This window comes from Odontesthes bonariensis, chromosome 22 (assembly GCF_027942865.1).
Source record: "Odontesthes bonariensis isolate fOdoBon6 chromosome 22, fOdoBon6.hap1, whole genome shotgun sequence".
Lineage (NCBI taxonomy): Eukaryota > Metazoa > Chordata > Actinopteri > Atheriniformes > Atherinopsidae > Odontesthes > Odontesthes bonariensis.
Window position 1 is genome coordinate 17,511,094 of NC_134527.1, and position 19,237 is coordinate 17,530,330.

Here is a 19,237-nt window from a genome sequence, read left to right on the forward strand (position 1 = left end):
GTATTATCATTACCTTTGTGTCCCACTTGGGCACCTTTTTTTTCATTCCTTTATGGTTGCTTATATCTCATTCTGATCATGCTTGAAAATGAATTCCTATGTGTCCCAATATGGGGATTTCAAATCAATCTTTTCTAGATCTTTTCAATTTTATTTGGTTTGTCTTCCTATCGTACATCAAATGAACGTGGGGGGAAAAACTGATAACTGGGGTCCATGCATCAGTGTGCAATAGTTATCTGTCCTGATATCTCATTAAATGGACAAAAAAACAAACAAACAGGTCCCCATGATGTAACTATCAAGGCAAAGTCATGTTTTAAAGTACGGTTATGATACCTTGATATGTGGTTTGTAATGCAAATCTTTTTTTCAGTGGGCTCTCGTCATAATTTACGCCATCCAGTGACCATCAAGGAGCCTCACAAAGTAAAGGTTTAGGTTAATTTAGGTTCACAATATCACTGATATGTGTTACCATAAGGGACAAGGTTACAAATGATTATGACAAGTCCCCAGAAAATGAATGGCAATGTGATTTCGAGCCGCAGGTGACGAAACAATGGTCCGATGTGTGAGTCCACGGGAGCCTTTTAAAAAATGTGACCACATTGCTTATCTGCTATCCTATCTGAGACTAGCTTCTACAGTGGCAACAACTACAAGAACACTATCTAAAACGTTTCCCTGTAAAAAATCAGGACAGTATGCCTTTGCTGTTATTATCGTCATCACAGGGAGAAAGAATTATGTTGGCTATATCCTGTGAGACCTTTTCTCTGCAAACAATAAACGTCACCTCCCCTCAGGACTGCACATGGTGTCTGTTCGCTGCTACCTTAGTAACTTCTGCTTTTACAAATATTGTAAAACACATTGTGACAACCAGAGTGATATACCCTGTTAAAACACTGTTTACCCCTAACTTGTTCCTCTTACTAAGAGCTGTAAACATAGTATTATATCCAAGCATTTGACACACTGTCGCATGTTTGTGCATTAATGTGTGAGTGGGAGTTCACTTCTATTTCACCTCACTGATTATGGATATATAAAGATAAAAAAGAGAGACAGAGAGCTGTTTGACATTAAAAACATAGGTTTTCCATGTGTTAAACACAAAATGCAGCTGTTAGAAATCCCCAAGGGTGCAATAACTTCAGGATGCACTTTGTTTCCAAGGAAACTCAGAGTCGGCGAGTAGGATAGAGGGATATCAGACAGATTCCCATAGAGATCTTTAGGGATTTGTGTATCCGATTATTGTCTGTTCAATGAAACTTCCTTTTGGCTGATAGTGTTGACGCCCTGTGACACCACACCGAAAAAGATCTTACAGACACCTACGCACATGCATTCTCAATGATGCAGGGCAGAGAGGGTGGAAGTTCTTGGAAAAAAAGCGTATTGTGTGGGCACCAGTGTATGCTCTGCACTGCAATAAAAGGGAGGAAAAAAATAACATTTTGAGCTAAGCTTGGTCTCTATAAAATGGATCATGAAGGTGAACTTCGTTATCCAATGTGTAGTGGTTCTGTCATTTTTACTTCACCTTTATCAAGAGGAGGTCTTAATGCAGCCACATTTGATGTAAATGTTGTCTTAAAGTCTTAAATGTTACGTTGGAAAAATACAGCATGTGTGTTTTCTTTTTAGGATTTTCCTTGTTGATATGTTGATTTGCAGTGATGCATTATATCATTGATATGTTCAACAAATGCTGCTATCAGTGCGTAATCTGTGTTCGGGCAGAGTGAATGATGGCTTTCTATCAGTGATGGCCAGGGAAATCTCCACCCCTCCCCTTTTCAGATCGACTTAGTGGCAGTAATGTTATACAATAAGACCATCTGTTCTTGACATTGATTTAAAAGTCCCGCTATGCAAGCCATATAAGATAGAAGATAAGTTACCATTTGAGCAAGACCAGGTTTGATGGATGCCCTCTATAGAATTTTCTTTTGAGAATGCAAGAGCAAACATTTATGGATATGTATGTCCCCATTCTCTTCTTTTTGTTTAACTATTTTTTCTCACATTCTAAATAAATGTCATTGTGTGTGTGTGTGTTGGTATTACAGCTTTAATGCCTATGCTTGTATGTTCATACCTTTACTATTTCTAAAGAACAGGGCGAATACACGACCGACACTCAGAGGTATACAATACAACAGCGACCAGCATGGGATTTTTGTTGACATTTGATCGGCCCAACATGGTTTGCCACACAGCGAATATGGCTAAATACTGCCATTTAGTGGTAGCTTTGGGAACTGACTAAATGAAAATGAGATGTGCTGCTCATGAAAGAAATTTAACGAGCAAAGAGTCATATATTATAAGCATTTTCTAAGCAGCTAAGGGTGGGTCATGTATTTATCAAAGGATCTCTGAAAAAAAATACATCAAGTGATTGAATGTGATGCTCCTCTTGGTTGTACTCAATGGTGACTGACAAAAATAATACTAATAATACTTAGCTTTACACATCAATATAGACCTTCCAGGATGGAAAAGTTCTCCACCAGCAAAATTTGGCATGCCATATATGAATGCCATTAAACATTTAAACAGGGAAACGTTTGTGTTTCTGCAGTTCCTGAATTCATTCTGCAAACTCAGTTGCTGCAATTACTCAGTAACTCTGAAGTTTAACCAATGATTCATTTAAAAAAAGAAAGGAAAATCAAGCCAACTCAGTTGATTAATGTCATAGTAAGATTTAACTACAAATAAAATAGTTAATTAAAAAATGCAAACTATCCATATTTATATTGATATAGTTAATATTATTCGTTAATGGTCTGGCAGCATTGGAAACTGTGTAACGGCTATGTTAGAGTGTAGGAAAAGGAACTGCTTCACTTGAAAAATATTATCCCCTGTGAAAAGGTGTTCCATATGATATGTTTGCATACATACACATATGTATCCTGACAATGTAATCAATCAGTCTGTCATGTCTGTCTCCTTCAAACGCTTCAGGCGTAACCCCTTAACACATCTTTGATCTCAGTCAAGCAGTACAATAGATGCTCTGTAGGGTTAAGGTGAGGGAACAGGAAGAAAGTCCATGACAGTCCTTGGTTTTCTTTTGTCTGCATGTAGTTCTTTGTGTTTAGGCTTATAATCCTGTTGCAGTCTTAATCGATTTCCACAAATCGAGGGTGGATCATGTCTGTGAAAAACAGGGGACTACTTTCCTCAGTCAGGGTGGAGTCAGTTCGTTGCAGGTGTCCAACGTGGGTGAAGACAAAAAATCCCCAAAAATAAAATATTCCCATCACCTTGCTTCTCTGTGGGTTGGATACACTGTGGTATCATTTTTCTCTTCCATTTGCCTCTTGCATAAAACCATTCTGTTACTGTGTAAAATCTCAATCTCAGACTTTTCTTTACCACATGTTCACTGTGAAAGGCTGGTGCTTTGTTCCATCCCAAAAGCTTGGCCTTGTTTCTGAGAAGTGACTTTGATTGTTTATCTGTCATATACTCTTTATTTATCAAATTTTGCATTGGCAAAAAAAAATTGGAGTGGATTTTATATCCATCATTGAACAAATGGATATGTGTTGATCTTTTGACAGAGCACTTACTTTTGCTCTGAATGTTAGTGATGTGAATACCACTCACCAAGTTTTGCAAAACTTTTCAAAGAATTATGAACTTATGCCCTGGAAAAACTTTTAAGTGGCATTTAGATTCCAGTAAATTAGGGAAACGCTAATTTCCGATCCCCTGAACATAACTACTTTGGTTTAATACTAAGGACTTTTATACTACTTTTTTGCTGTGGCAGCTGAACTTAGTGCAAAATGGTTCATACACAGTTCCTGGAATTGGAAATTACCTTGCATTACATCATTTATGTTGTAAGTACTCATTTAATTGAGACATAGACTTCAAGGGAAGAGATAAACAAACAATCAAATCAAATCAAATAAATGGAGGGCAATGGGTTCATGCTTTTTTGTGGAAATTTTGAGAGAAGCACAAAACACATGCTTAAACGTCCCTCTCAGTGTCTTTGCTCCTTGTTTAAATCTCTCATTTCTGTGCGGCAGCACAACTTAACCTGGTCTTTAACTTGGTCTACGTGACTAGCTCATGCTCATTCATTTGGAAACCTGAAGATTAACAACATAAAATCATGGTCTATTACTATTTAGAGACAGATTTTCTAAAAAAGCTAACTTTTCCATTTGGTAGAGTAATTACTTAAAAATAACACCATACAGTCACTGCGCTTGAGACAAGTGTAAAATTAAACTCATACAGACTCTAATTTCATGAACCTGGGGTTGTGAAGTTTGATATGCGGTTTACTCTGTGCCTGTGATTGGCTCTCTGCCATAAGCCCCGCCCACATCACGAAAGTGCTCAAGATCTCCATGAGACCATTGTGCCAAAAAGCAAAATAATAAAATAGCTGTGGTGCTACACGTTGTAATATCTAATGCTAAAATCCCTGTATTGTAAACGTTGTCGTTTTAAAGAGAATTATATTTAATCACCCTAAAATTAACTAAAAAAATACACACGACAGCCTCCAGTTGACGCCCTCTTTTTTAATTGGGCGTCTGGGAACGTTGGGGGATTTACAATGCAGTTGATTGGTTCATCATGGGAGCAGTCATACGTAATCTGTAAACGATTGGCTGAGCTTTCAGGAGGAAGTCAAGTGTCACAACATTTGGTGTTAAGCTTAGAGTTGACAATAGCGATCTGTCTCAGTAGAGACAATTTAGTTATTGTCTATTTCTTCACTTCCAAGTTGGGTCTTGGACGGACCATACTGGCGTGCTTTACGTTGATTGGCTGTGAATCAATCCCCGATTCGTTCCAAGGATTTGATCTAATTGTGGACTTTACCACCACCGCACGGCAGAGAGAGGAAAGTGGGACTTTATTGTTCAAGGCTAGCTAGCTAGCTTTGCAAAGCGGCTTGTTTTTGTGTGTATATCGTGGACCGCAGGCCATATGGCTGCGAATTACGAACCTATATATGGACTTTCAGAAGACGAGGTAAGCTTCAATGGCAATGATTCTTTTATGAAATTGCACAGTGAAGTCATTGCTAAGTGTCAGGAGGGGTTCAGTCAGACATAGCTAACGGATAGCCGTTTGTAAAGCTAACAAGTCCTCACCAACGGCAACATTCCGTTGTAGTGTTCAGGCAGCTGTCAGTTTCCTGCCCCTGTCTATCAGTTTACTAACATTTTGCTAAGTAACGAGTAACTACTTATAAGCAATTTATCACTTTGTCCGCTGAGTCTAGAAATGAAACCGTCCACTTCATCGCTTTACAGCCTTACAGCATCCTCCATTACATTAAATGTACGGACTACTTGTAGCTGAACTAGTGCTGTGTTGGAGCTCAGATGTGCACGGGCGAAATATTTAAATTTCTTGCACATGGGGCTAGATGACATTACAAACTAACCTCCATGACAAACGTAAAAACCCAACTTGGTCGTAGTCCCAGCTTATTGATGTTGTACTATCCCCGAATGGAGTGTGAGAGCTGAAGCTGAGGCTTACACTGTCAAATGAGGTCTAAATCTACGCGATTTGTGGACTCCGCATTGACTTTGAATTAAAACTTACATAAATTATGTAGTTTTGATAATGCCGTGCAGATGTTACGTTTTCACATGATAGCATCAGAGTCACGGGTCCACATTAAAGTAGCACTCGGTGACAGAACAGTCTTTTAAAAAATTTTTATGGAGCAGCTGTCACATCACCTGTCAGATAGTAGGGACGCAGTCAGATATAGTAAAGCCCCATACACACACGTCGCTGCTATTTACTAGCTACTCGCTCACTCGCCTACTCGCCACTCGCTTGGGTGCTTTTGCTGACTTGGTGTGTAGAAGTTGGGTGGCCACTGTTTGGAGAACACTGGGGGAACGTCACCTGTCAATAATCTGTATTCTGCATTTTAATTGGCTACTCGATTTTACTCGCGTCGCTCGAAGTTGAAATATGTTCATCTCGGAATCCGCCCACATCGCATCGCTTGTGCTCTCCTCGCCTCCTCGCCTCGCGTGAACACATAGACATTCTATTGACTTCACTCGCTGAGCAAGTAAATAGCAGCGACGTGTGTGTACGGGGCTTAAGAGGTATGGACATTTATTGAATGATTCAGATGGATGATTAAGAGATCTTACGTATTTATTCGAAATTCTTAAAAAATCCAAAGTATTGGTGTTGCTCTTAAAGTGATACTCCGGAGTAGATTCAACCTGGGGTCATTTGAACCGTGACATTCAGCCAAGTAGCCCACCAGCAGTTTTTTCGATATTGGCTGAACATCAGCTGAGTTACTGAGTTATCCCGAATAGCTTAGTACAAGGGTTAATGGATCCTGGTCCGTATCTCCAAAATTACCACACTAAAATCACATGCCATGACACCAAACTTCTACAGTAGTACAAATATGGTCTGTACTCACCAAACGATGCATTTGGAAGTTTGAAAATAGTCCAGGAGTTAATTATTATCAACACAATTCTGATAGCTTCTCTGCAGCTAAAGCTGCGTCGACGTCACTTCAGGGAGCTGGGAGCTTCAAAATAAGATGAGGGTTGATCTACTACTGTAGACAACAAAGCAAGGCTGCTCAATTTCTCCATTGATAAAATAACTTCACAACTCTAAAACATAAAAATTAATAAAAAAACATGTAGAATATAGCATATACTTTGTTGTCTACAGTAGTAGATCAACCCTCATCTTATTTTGAAGCTCCCAGCTCCCAGAAGTGAAGTCGACGCAGCTTTAGTTGCAGAGAAGATATCAGGCTTGTGTTGATAATAATAAACTCCTGGACTATGTACAAACTTCCAAATGCATCGTTTGGTGAGTACAGACCATATTTGTACTACTGTAGAAGTTTGGTGTCATGGCATGTGATTTAAGTGTGGTAATTTTGGAGATACGGACCAGGATCCATTAACCCTTGTACGAAGCTATTCGGGATAACTCAGTAACTCAGCTGATGTTCAGCCAATATCGAAAAAACTGCGGGTGGGCTACTTGGCTGGATATTACGGTTCAAATGACCCCAGGTTGAATCTACTCCGGAGTAACACTTTAATAGCAGATTCCGCTGTCACTTCCAGCAAGATGCAAAATAATTTTCTATTTATGTCTCATTTTTTAAAATTAATTTTTTGATAATGCACGCACTTTGAACTGGATAGATGTACCAAAGCCTACGAGTTTATATTCATATTCCTAAAACTAAGGTTATTGCTATCATTTAGATCAGTACTGGGAATGATCTTTATTAAATGATCCAACTCAAAATATAGTGTCTTTGCTTTTTTTGACCAGATAAACAGCGTCATATTGCTCTGTCTCTCTGACATTACCTAATGTTATCAGAAATATTCTGAAATGATTGTTCATTTCTATTCTTATTTATTTATTTATTTTTTAATTATTGAAATGCACCTTATCCGATATGTTAAACTAGAATGTCACAGACAGGGCACGGTTCTCCGCCAAAGTCGAAGCTCGCAATCTTAAAGTAAGTGATCCAGATCTGCACCAAACTGGTGGTTCTTGCTTTGATCCACCTCTTCCACCTGAAGTTTCTCGAAAATGAGCGTTTTGTTTTTTTGCATCTTTCCGACAGACAAGCAAAACACCTAAAGGAACCATATAATTTAATTCCCACAAGTATAGTAAAGTATAGTTGTGGGCCTACATTTCATGAGACAATGCACATCCTGTGGCTATGAGGTAAACATACAGCAGCACTTCATCCCACAGCCTGGTTGTGGGATGGCCTGGGTTCCCATTCCCCCACTGGACACTCTCCTATTAGAAACTGCAGCTGTAAGTTGAACTAAAACAAACTTTGTTTTCAGGCTTAATGTAAATGTCATTAACCCCGCTCAGTCACTTATGAAGAAGCAGTGCGTCAGTGATTTTAATTTAGCTCACAGTGAATTAGAGATACAGGCTCGAGGCTGTAAGTAGAGCAGGTGGTTTGACTAAATTTCCAATAGCTTTATTCTAAAAGAGGTTCTTCAATAAATGGATGCCAAAGTTTATAACGTAAAAAGGCAGGTTTGTAAAAGTATTTCAGGTGGGTTCATAGTGATGCACTGAGAAAATTTCCCATGGGTTTGATTACATCATTTCCATAATCTTTTTCTTCTGCAGCATGAAACGCGAGTGCTGCGGGTTAAGGTCATCGCAGGAATTGATCTGGCGAAGAAAGACATCATTGGCGCCAGGTCAGTGTCACAGGATTCTTGAGGATCCACCAGAAAAGGCTGTTCTAATCTGAATCACTGAAGAAGAGTTGTTGCAATCCGGCCTTTTACGTCCCTAAAATAGAGGGCCATTGTCACTGTTAAAATAATGATTTTGTCAGAGATAAGTATGAGTAAAACCAAAGACCAGAGACCAAAGCTTTGGCTATTTCCTTAAGCATGCCACTCTTTGACTTTAAAAGGTCTCCTTTAGTCTTTCCTTTCAACCTTGGACTGCAAACTATTACGGACTTTCACTGCATTCCCTGTAGCAACAAGACCTTGAACTCCAAGTGTTAATCAATGATTACTCACCTGCCTCTCCCACCTTACACATAGTCCACCTCAGCCGCAGCTGAGTCTGACTAATAATTATACATGGCACGTACTTTCTCATTTGTAAAAACACACTGATGTTAAAGTTAAACCTTTGAGAGTGTTTGAGTTGTTATGTCCATCGGTGTCTTTTTTTTTCCTATGTGTGTTCCTTTATAATTGTTTTAAAAATGTGTGATATTGCACAGTATGCCTTTGTGGAGTTCCAAGTTATTCCAAGTCTTTAGCTTGTTATGTATATATTTTTTTTTGAGGCAGTATAAAATCTGCCCATGGAATTGTATTTGGAACGTTATAATTGCACTGAACTTGCAAAAAAAGTGAATATTTTACAAAGCAACTAGTTATCAGTGCTACCATCTGTTATGAGGATTAATTTTGTATGTGTACTAAATGGAGCAGTTCTTATGAATATGGAAGTTTATCCAGAGCCTTTATATAGTCACATGGATGTTAACTAACCTGCTGATTTGTTTTCTCATACAAATAAAACCATTTGTGTGAGAAATTACACGCGTATCTCTGGGTGGTTTGAAACTGAATGTCTGGCATGGGTGCTTAGAAAATGATTAATCAGTTAGTTTCACTGTAATCAGAATCAGAATGCGTTTTTATTGCCATCTTATCCCGTCCTTTCACTGGGTGATTACTCGGCTGAACGTTTCAGCTCCAGAAGGGAGTAAAATGAATTTTAAGCTCTTAACATCTAGGCATCATCATCTAACGATCAGTGTCTGGAGTGATGTTGCGTTTTTGACAATGCTCATTCAAGACGACAAATTCTTAGAAAGCCGAATTGACATTCCAGGACTTGAAGGCTTGGATAAGTCTGTTCATGACTATGCAAACACATGTAGCAGCAGCTCAGTAACATCCTGTCAGGGGATTCAAAAAGAAAGCTGACTGAAGGCTCACTTAGTTTAGGATATCATCTTTATTTATTTAAACGCTAAACCGTAACCTCTGCATTATAAGGTGCAAGAGAAGGTCATATAAAAAAAAACATCAACATGCAAGTACAGTTGATATCTAGTTGAAATCACAATACAACCATTGTGAGCCTCATCCACAATTAAAACCATGACTCTACTGTTGGCTTCAGTAATGTATTGTAAATGAGGCCTGTGAAAAGCATGCGTTGCCAGAGAAAGGGGTTGTTTAGCCCTGTCTGAGTGTTACTCGCATGCCAGAGTGCATGTGTTAGCATCCTGATGCCCTGCTGGAACCTGACAGCTCAGCCTGGCTGAGGTGAAAGCAGAACTGTAATGAAGAAACACTGAATGAGGTTTTGATATGTGGCTAGCTACCACAGACTGCACTGACTTGGCAGTCTGTCACCTCATAAGATGCTCGAACAGTGCCAGTTTGTTCTTCTTTTTTTGCTCCAAATGCCGTTCTGTTGCTGCTGTGTTACAGCGACCTTGCTATATTGGATTCTTCCCCGTTTCTTTTGGACAAGACGAAACATCTTGAGGTTTTGTATTTTTATTTGATTTTGAGAGGTGTGGATAGAGCCTTAAGGAAATTGCTTCCAAACAAATGACAAGATAATGGAGCTACATTTTAAAATTCAGCAGCCCGTGGTATCTTTCATCCTGTGTTAACCTGAAGTCATCTGTCTTTTTCACACAGCGTGGTTTTTGTTAATAGAGAGACGGAGAAAAGAAGTCTCAGAGCAGCAGAGACACAGTTGGCTCATTGTTATTGTTTAGTCACAGCACATCACAGTACCACACAATTAGAGGCTGTGGGGATGCTAATTAGCAATCAAGCAGCACCCCTTTTGCTTGGGGATATGTTTGCAACACATATTTTTTTTTATATCTGCCTCCCCTTTGCTCTTTCCTTCCCTTAAACTACTTCATCCATATGAATGTAAGGCGCTACTCTAGCTGGCAGGCTAAATCTAATTTTGCACACAATCACACTGATATTAGACCGCTGTTCAGATCAAGCTGGGTAGCAAAAAGAAATCCCATGGAAACAGATTATCAGGGAATATCAGATTTAAAATGTATTCTGAGATGGTTTGAAATGCTTCAAATCAGTTATCTGGAGCAGTGGTAATAGCTGTCTCTCTGGCCAAAAGCGGTAATTACAGGATGCTGGGGCATTAGATTCTCTCGTGCTTCAGTCTGAGAGGTGAAGGGCACAGTTCAGCTGATCCAGCATAATCAGCTGATAGTGCCTGAAACCTAAAATCTTCATCTTGATTCAAAACAGCAATTGTAGTGTTCAGTGCTTGTCTTATTACTGCAGCTGAAAACATTTGATCCCAAAGTGGTTGTGTACAAGAGACGTTAAAAACTCAGCTTAACCTTAACGAGTGACTAAATGGGAGTGATCCCTCCCTGGCAGAGATGACAACTGAGCAAATTGCTGCAGGCATTTAGTGAGTTACCTAAAATAGCCACCTGACGTTATTCTCCACCTCATCTTCATACACCACAAAAAAAAAATACTGTTTACCAGCACACCGCATGTACTACAATGCATGCTTGCTGTCATGATAACACTCTGAGTAGCAAATCCCTGCTGATATCTGGATGTAGTACATGTGTGGTCAGCTAAGTCATCTAATCGCTGGTGGCTGGAAGTATGACCTGTCGATGTGCAAGCTACCACATGGACAAATTGCACCGTTAGAGAGTAGCTGATGGGTGAAAAAAGCAGTGAAATCCATTGAGGAATTATCTTTTCTTTTTTTTAGTGGTTATTTAAGCTTTGAGAGATTGTTGTTTAACGTTTGTCTTGTTTGCAAAATGTCTGGCAACGCACACCGACCGTGAGCTACCTGCGTGTAGAAATAAAGTAACCTGAACCTTGTGTTTAGCGATAGCACGATGATGAAAATAAATCCTGTTGTGCTCGACTGTAAGCAGGGCCGCTGACAGGTTTGGCTGGGCCCGGGACAAAACTCTCTGAGTGCCTTGTAATCACCCTCCTAACATCTGGATACTGACTGACAAACAGCAAAGACAGAAAATGTCTGACTTAATGTTTTGGATAAGAGAAGATTGATTGAAAATGTAAACAATTCTACCTGTGTCCTCAGTTTTGCAAAAGAGTTTACCCTCGCTTGAAGCGGGCTGTGCCTTTTTTTGGAAAAGAGTCGATGCGCATCAGTTCTGATGGAGCAAACCTACTACTCACATCCAAAAAATCCCAACAATTCATTGTGTTAGTCCAGCTAAAGCTGGGCTTTAAAAAGCATGTACACAGGGTAGTTCAGTTTTCTCTAAACCAGACAAGCACACCCAGAAAAAGTGCTTGGGGACCCACACCTGCGGGTTCGCGCTCAACTCGACTTAAAGTGTTCTACACCCTGCACGCATGCTCCAATGTTCCATCTTTTTGCGAGCAAAAAAAACCCCCAACAAAAACAAAATTGCTAAATCACACGTGTATATGAAAACAGCTGAATTCACATATTTCTCTGTTTCTTTCATCAGATGGTTATAGTTACAGAAAATGTGTTCGAAGATCATCCCATAAAGACGACATGTCAGCTTACAGTCTTAGTGCATTCTGTGATACTACATGTATAATGATCTCCCACAGAGAAAATTACGTTTACTCATTTATACATTCCAAAGGTCACATTGTCAGACATATTTCAGTCAATAACTCTGTTCGCCTGTTCCTCTGTATAGTGGAAGAATGTCGGTGGTCCAGTTAAATGGTGAAGTTGTAACCGTCGCTAGACTGAAAGATTTATCCCTGCTTAGTCAGTTCAAAAGAGTCCCTACTGACCTCTCAGTTTATTTTGTCTCATGTTGTTCTGACAGGTGTCCCTTTTCTTTTTTTTGAGCTCTTCCAATCTTAGTGTTTTTACTTTGTTTCGTTGTGGCTTTTCTATTTCCCACTGACATGTTCGTGGTGTTGTACTTTGGCTTTACGTTAGAGCCTGTGTTCACACCTTGTTTCTTTAGTTGCATTCCAACCGGCAGCACCCAGAACTAAACGGCCAGAGCTTTGTTATCCAGGAGTGATCAGATTATTTTAGCCGCGGGTCTGCTGCGTTCCCACACAGCTCTAAGGTTTAGGGTAGATTAGGCAAATCGAGTCCGCTGAAGATTGCTGGACCGCGCAGCCCATCTGTGCTCGTCACTGCCACGCTGGGCCCTCAGTAAAACCAGGAAGTCTGCGTCTGCTGTATTCACACGAAATCTGTCCATGTCACACATTTCTATTGGGTTTTGGGTGTTTTTGCATCTTGGAGCCTAACTGCTGTGAAAAAAGAATCTAAGATTAATGGTTAATTACTCTTAAATCACATCTATCTTATCACGGCTGGGGTGGGGGTCGAGAAAGGGACCTCCTCGGTGCCTTATAAAGGTTCCTGCTGTCGGCACCTTACAGCACCACATGTGTACCACGTAAACCACAGCAAAAAACAATTTTCACTTCTTGGTGTCACCCGGGAAGATTGATTCATCTCTTCCACAACTACAGAACGTCTTGGTGTGAAGAATTAGACTATTTATCTTTCTTCCTCCCACAGCCTGCTGCTTTCCGATTTACATCCGCTCTAGACATCTGCTCTATCAGCTTTTTTACATTTATAAGTGTTCAAAAAATATACAGTAAAGGAGCAGAGAAATCAATGTAACTATGGGACAACTGAAGTCGTTTAAGGTACAGTACATTTGATGGTGCATTTCATTGTTCACTGTTTTCTCATATTTTATAAACAACATAACTTGTGTACATTTTGACGAGCAAATAAATAATTGATAATGAAAAACGTTTTTTCTTTTACTGCATTACGTCTTACTTGGATATATATATATATATATATATATAAAAAAAATCTGTGCATGGTTAGAAAAGCACAAGAAAGCACACTTGTAATTCCACTTTCTGTAATATCTTCAAATATGCCAAATTAGTGTCACTTGTCACCACCATAAGTTTTCTTATTTCCAAAGGGACACTTGAGGACAGTTAAAACCAGACACTGTAAGTGTGTTGACATCAGCAGAGGAACTGGTCTTTCTTCTGAATATTCGAGCTCTGCCTCTCCATCCAGAACTCTGGAGAACTCTAATCAGTCGGCTCCTTCAGCAAAAAACATTTGGATCTTTTTAAAATGCCACAGTCACACACACTCTGTTTACTGTTTGTGCTGTTTATCTCAAAATGTTTTGCTATTTCTTTTATAGCACTCTGTCAATATAACATTTATAGCATTCTCTCGCTGTTTCCAAATGCAAGCATTTTGTGTCTGGTGGGCAGACCCTAAGGTCTGGTTTCAGGTCTAAAAACAAGCTGTGTCTTAGTGTAGCCCACGGTGTGGGCTCCGGCAGCTGTGTGATGTGTCCACAGTTGATATAACATTAGATCTGAACAAGGATTTTCAGTAAGGTTAGGTGCACATTCTGGGATCCAGAATTCTGCTGAAGACTCTAGTGTGACAAAATATCAAACTGTGTAGTAACTTTGTAACGAGAGTGCTGCTGTAATGACGTTTATTATTGCAAAATGAAAAAATGCTGTTTTGCTATGAGTACTGATATGTTTTGATCTTATCAACAATTTTACATTTTACATTACATTTTAGAATGATTATTGGTGTCCAAAAGATTGTATGGAACATATTTTCATTTGTAATTTTGGATATTCCCATTTTGAATTGCTTAATATGTTTCCTCTGTTTTGCTTTTGCAGTGATCCTTACGTCAAGCTTTCCCTCTATGTTGCGGATGAGAACAAGGAGCTTGCCTTAGTCCAAACAAAAACTATTAAAAAGGTAAGTCCAAAGAGATAGTGAAATATGTGGCTTTGAAACATGGAGCCATACGGCTGCTTTGAGACCCGTCCCCTAATGTCAGACATTCTCGCAAACTTGTGTTACACAGCCGGTTCAATGGAGCTTTCTCAATGGCTTTCCAGTCACATTTTTCACCACATCCTCTTGAAAGGACCCCGCAACCGCCACCGCATTTCCTACAAATCACGGCAATCATTTAATTCTGGCAGTGAAACCACAGGAAGGCACCGTGCTTCCTTTTTCTGTTCATGAGAGTCTAGAGGGAGACATTGGCCGAGGTCTTTACCCCAGTGGCCCATTTTTAGGTGGAAATGTATTCACAGCAGGGGGAGCTATTACTTGATATTAATGTTAATCGTATTCAGGAGATACTTCATTTCAAACTGGTCTGTATAGAGTTATGAACTGCATTTTAAATTAATTCTGAACTTACTTGTATCCAAGTCGAAGGCTGTGAAATATGTATCTTTAGGGGTGAAACTTTGATAAAGCAGCAGTCTACCTCTGTGTATTATCGTTATAATAAGGATAGTTGTTGTTATTACTATTACCAGTCAACTTGTCTTTTTATCCTTTAAGTGTAGCTCCAAGCAGCTGCCAGCCAAAACCCTCTGTTGGAGTCGGGCCGCTCAGGCCTCCAAGCAGGCAGACATATGCTGCCAGTGGCCATGGTTACTTTATGGGATATAAATAGCTGACAATGCTCTGCTATGTGGAGCAGAAAAAAGAAGCTTCACTGCTCAGCTCTTCTGTGGGCTCTATGTCTCTTTAAGTGGGACACCTTTGATGGCGTCTTTGTTGTTGAAACAAAGATTTGTGGCAAGATGACATGAAATATTATTAAAACTATCACAAAAAGCAGAGAGGCAGGCTGAAGGTAACGCCGTGATCTTCAAATTGCCCTGAGCATATACCAGGCACTGATAATTGGCCAGTTAATCTGAGAAAAAACAATTTGTTTAATGATTATGCATCATGGGTCACAGATTTCAGTATTAAATTGGCTATTTTGCAAAGTGCAGTGGGTTCATTTGTGGTATCTTAGTAGTTGTTTTAACATAGATGTTGTTTTATCGCTGCTGTAAAATGTTGTGTTTATTAATCAGAGTGACTTGTGAAATTAAGGCTTCATTGACATTTGAGTGTTTAAGTCATTTGAGTCACCAAAGGAATTTTAATGAGAAGTGTCACTTAGCTCTCAGTCTAATGAAATTCAAATGTGTGAGAGAGACACGCAAAGAGTCAAAGGGAGTGTGTCTGCTGGGCTTATCCATCCTGAAAGTGCATGAAAATCTCCATGCTGTTTATCTAGAGACTAAATGCCAATCACCGGGACATGTTTTGTTGCTACAAACTGCCTCTAACAACACACAAAGTGACTGAGCTGAATTTCTCACTTCGTTCCTCACACTCTGAGTTGGACAGGTTTCATACATCTGTTCTGTTTTCCGTGTAAGCCAAGCATTGTGTTATTAAACTGTGGTCTAACCATATCCGTACTTTGCGTTTCAGACTCTCAATCCTAAATGGAACGAAGAATTCTACTTCAGAGTAAGTTCATATTTTTAAACTCAAGTGCTGTAATGAATTTTTGTATCTCCAATAGAGTCTGTTGCACCTGTTTACTCTGGAAAGTTGTTGATCTTTGGTTACAGTTGAACTCAGCTGAGACTCGTCTTAAGCTCCAGTGTCATCAAACAGACTATATCAGCCTCATAAATACGATAACTCTTATTAGCTGCTTATTTTCATAAAAAACGTAGTTCAATTCTGTGTAATGATTGTTGTAAGACTGACCACTTTAAAGTTGTTGTTGATTTCTGTGAATGACAACAATACAGAGAAAAACCTCTTTTGTGCATGTGCATCCGCCATGGATTTGCATGCCGTGTAACCATTGGATGACTGCAGTAACATGCCTCCCTTTTTTTTTTTTTTATTGTTGCCAACACAGGTGTGCCCGCAGAACCACAGGCTACTCTTTGAGGTGTTTGATGAAAATAGATTGGTAAGATTCCCACTTCAACTTTGGTGTCTCCCTTTGTTACCTCAAGTCTCTCTTTTTTAATAATATCATGCTTATAACACCAACTCAATACTATACAAAATGCTGTGTTTTGATAACACTTGATTCAGTTTCCTTTGGTGATCATGGGCTTTTTTTTTTTTTTTTCAGTAGCATTGATTTTTTTTTTTTTTTTTTTTTTTTTTTTTTTGTGTGTTGGTCTCAATAATGCTCATGAAGAATAAAATGTGATGACTATAATAATGACATTTCGTGCATTTTAATGAAAATATTCTGGATTCATTTTACCACAGAAATCATCAACAAACCTGAATAAATTGTATTAATCTTCTCTCATGTATATTTACAATTTTCTTCCAGTGAGCTCTTTGACACAGTGTCACAGGATTTTAGCCGTTGGCTCAAGAAAATGTGTACACTATGCAATTAACTGCGTCTTTGTGGACTTGTCTCACTGCTCAGCTCAGGATTTCGTCCACTAACGGCTCCTAATTCCTCTTCTGTCAGTGCCACATGTCTTATTTCCCACCCAGATGAGAACACAAGTTTCCTTTAACTTGTGAAAATTAAACCCGTTGTAGGCCCTTGGGTGTCGTGACAGCTAAATTAAATGTCAAGTTGTTGCTGCAATTAAAAATGGCACAAGTGGAACTCGACAGTAAATCTGTTAATTCACACCGTTGTGTAAACCTCACCTCGGCAAAATGTCTGAGGCGCAAACAGAGGTGAGTGAGGAGGCTGTTGACATCGTGAGGACGTTGTTCTGTGGAATAAGCAAAAGGTTTCCCTGGCAGTTTTATGTCTTGTGTGTCTTCCCAGTAACTCCGTGATCTTGATCACAAGTTCTGTGTTCTGATAAGAAAAACAATGGAAGCAGCCAAATAGAATTTTGGTGTCCTTGGCCAAAGGCAACTTTTGTATGGGCTTCACTTGTTCAAGTCTCCTTTTGTACATTGAAGTCTTTTTTTTCTTTTTTTTTTTATTAAATAAAGGCACACTTTGCAGTTTCCCTAATAGTTAAAATGGTTAAATAGTGCTAACAATTTTAAAAAGGATTTACCGATAGCATCTTAAACACTGACTCTGATGTGCATGCTGGTAAAATCTGAGAATATACATCGGTACATGTTCCTACGCCCCAGCAAAGGGGAATTGTTGGCACTCGGCCTGTTAAGAAAAGGGCAGCTCTAAATTTTTCTCTCAGTAGAGTGGGAGCTCTCTGTTGCTGTATAAAAGAGGATGACACAACAGAGCACAGCACAGACAGTCTCAAGAACAGGCCTCTCCTTATATGTCTGAGAAGGTGCTTTCCATCTATCTCTAGGTGCATGCCAAGGCAGCTCCTCCACCACTGGCCACTATTTCTTTGAAGTTGCTGCTTGTTCCCTTGTATCCGCATATTTATGTTTTTTTTTTTTTTTTTTTTTTTTTTTTTTTTTTTTTTTTTTTTTGCAAGATGAGATTGCAAGTAGGACAAAGCTTGTGCTGTGGCATGTATGACATATTCTGTTTTTCTTGTGTGAGCTTAAAGACTGCTTTTGGTACACAAAATGTGATCTATACATATCAGGATTTTGAAACAGTGGTTGAATATACCGACAGTGCAGTATGGTTTCTAGTTTGAAACGGAATTGTTATGTCATTTTTCAATCTGGGCTTCCTGCCATTGGACCACACATTGGCATTTTGTTTCCTTTTATACAGAACATTCTCCTAAACATTTCACACACCACACAGATTTATTGACTGTGCCTCACACTGTAGGCAGTGTGTCATCACTAAGTGTTACTGGCTGCCAAACCATGATTTCTTCTTATGCTACTGTCCTCTGCCCTTTCTTTTTTATTCTTGCATCCAGTCTGATACACCATCAGCGGTTTTTAGTAAAGTCTTTATTTGTGACTGATAACGTGATGTATTGTGGGCTAGACCATAGGTCAAGCTAGTCATAGAAGTTAAACAGTGCAGCCACTTTTTAACCATGTAGCTCTGAAATGTCAAGTTGGGATTAGGGCTTTGTCAGTGCAGTGCATGGAGGCGGACTCCTCCTCCACTATCTCTGGCTTCAGGCAAAGCAAACCCCTCTTTTTCACTTGCCGATACTCTGGTGAATCACATTGCTGTTGACCAGTACAAAGCATTCTCTATGAATTTTTCCGTATACCATTTGTTCTCGCTGCTGTACCTTGTGCTCCCGCCAAATACGGTAGTCTGATAATTGTCCAACCATCATTTGAGTGCCTTATTTCATTAAGCATTGCAGGCAAGGAAACGCAGCTGAGTTGTATCTTGGGCGGTGGCCTATAAAACCACCAGCTAGTTAAGTGTTTGGCTGCTTATGGCAGACAGTGTGTCTATTCTGTTTCAAGTATCTTTCCCCAGAGAGGACTGGGCTGTTTGCCTTATCACAGCTATGATCTGTCAAGGAGTCTGTTCTTTCTTCTGCTTGTGCCTTTTTTTTTTTTTTTTTTTTTTTTTTTTTTTGTTAAAATCTATTTTTAGCAACAACATCCCTGTGCATCTTTCTGTTTCCAAGCCACAAAAATTTATAGACCACAACTTATCCACCATAACTGATGTTGCATCTTTATGTGTTTTGGCTTTAAATTCTATTGAATAGGTTTGTTGGTAAGAAATTAATCCCCCTTGCTGTTGTGACGAGTGTAACTAGTCGAAAGAAATTATAGATAATGTTTTTGTTTATGGGTGTGTTTCTCTTTTCCTTTTTCCCTCTTTAATTTTCCTCTCTTGGGGAAAGGGTGTTCGGGCAGATCAGTGGCGCTTTGAAGGAGTGAAGTCATGGCCCTAATGGAGAGATAATGGAGGTCA

At 39.4% G+C, this 19,237-nt stretch overlaps 1 protein-coding gene across 2 annotated transcripts in view; it reads left to right on the forward strand.

The window, feature by feature from the left end:
* Positions 1–4,692: 4,692 nt before the first annotated feature.
* nedd4l (NEDD4 like E3 ubiquitin protein ligase) overlaps positions 4,693–19,237 on the forward strand; it is a 44,189-nt gene continuing 29,644 nt past the window's right edge. For both annotated transcript variants that reach the window (XM_075455121.1, XM_075455122.1), the window contains exons 1-5: positions 4,693–5,025; positions 8,182–8,255; positions 14,280–14,361; positions 15,895–15,933; positions 16,337–16,390. In XM_075455121.1, coding sequence (XP_075311236.1) covers positions 4,981–5,025; positions 8,182–8,255; positions 14,280–14,361; positions 15,895–15,933; positions 16,337–16,390 — 294 coding nt within the window. In that variant the 5' untranslated portion in view covers positions 4,693–4,980. The remainder of the gene's footprint in view (positions 5,026–8,181; positions 8,256–14,279; positions 14,362–15,894; positions 15,934–16,336; positions 16,391–19,237) is intronic.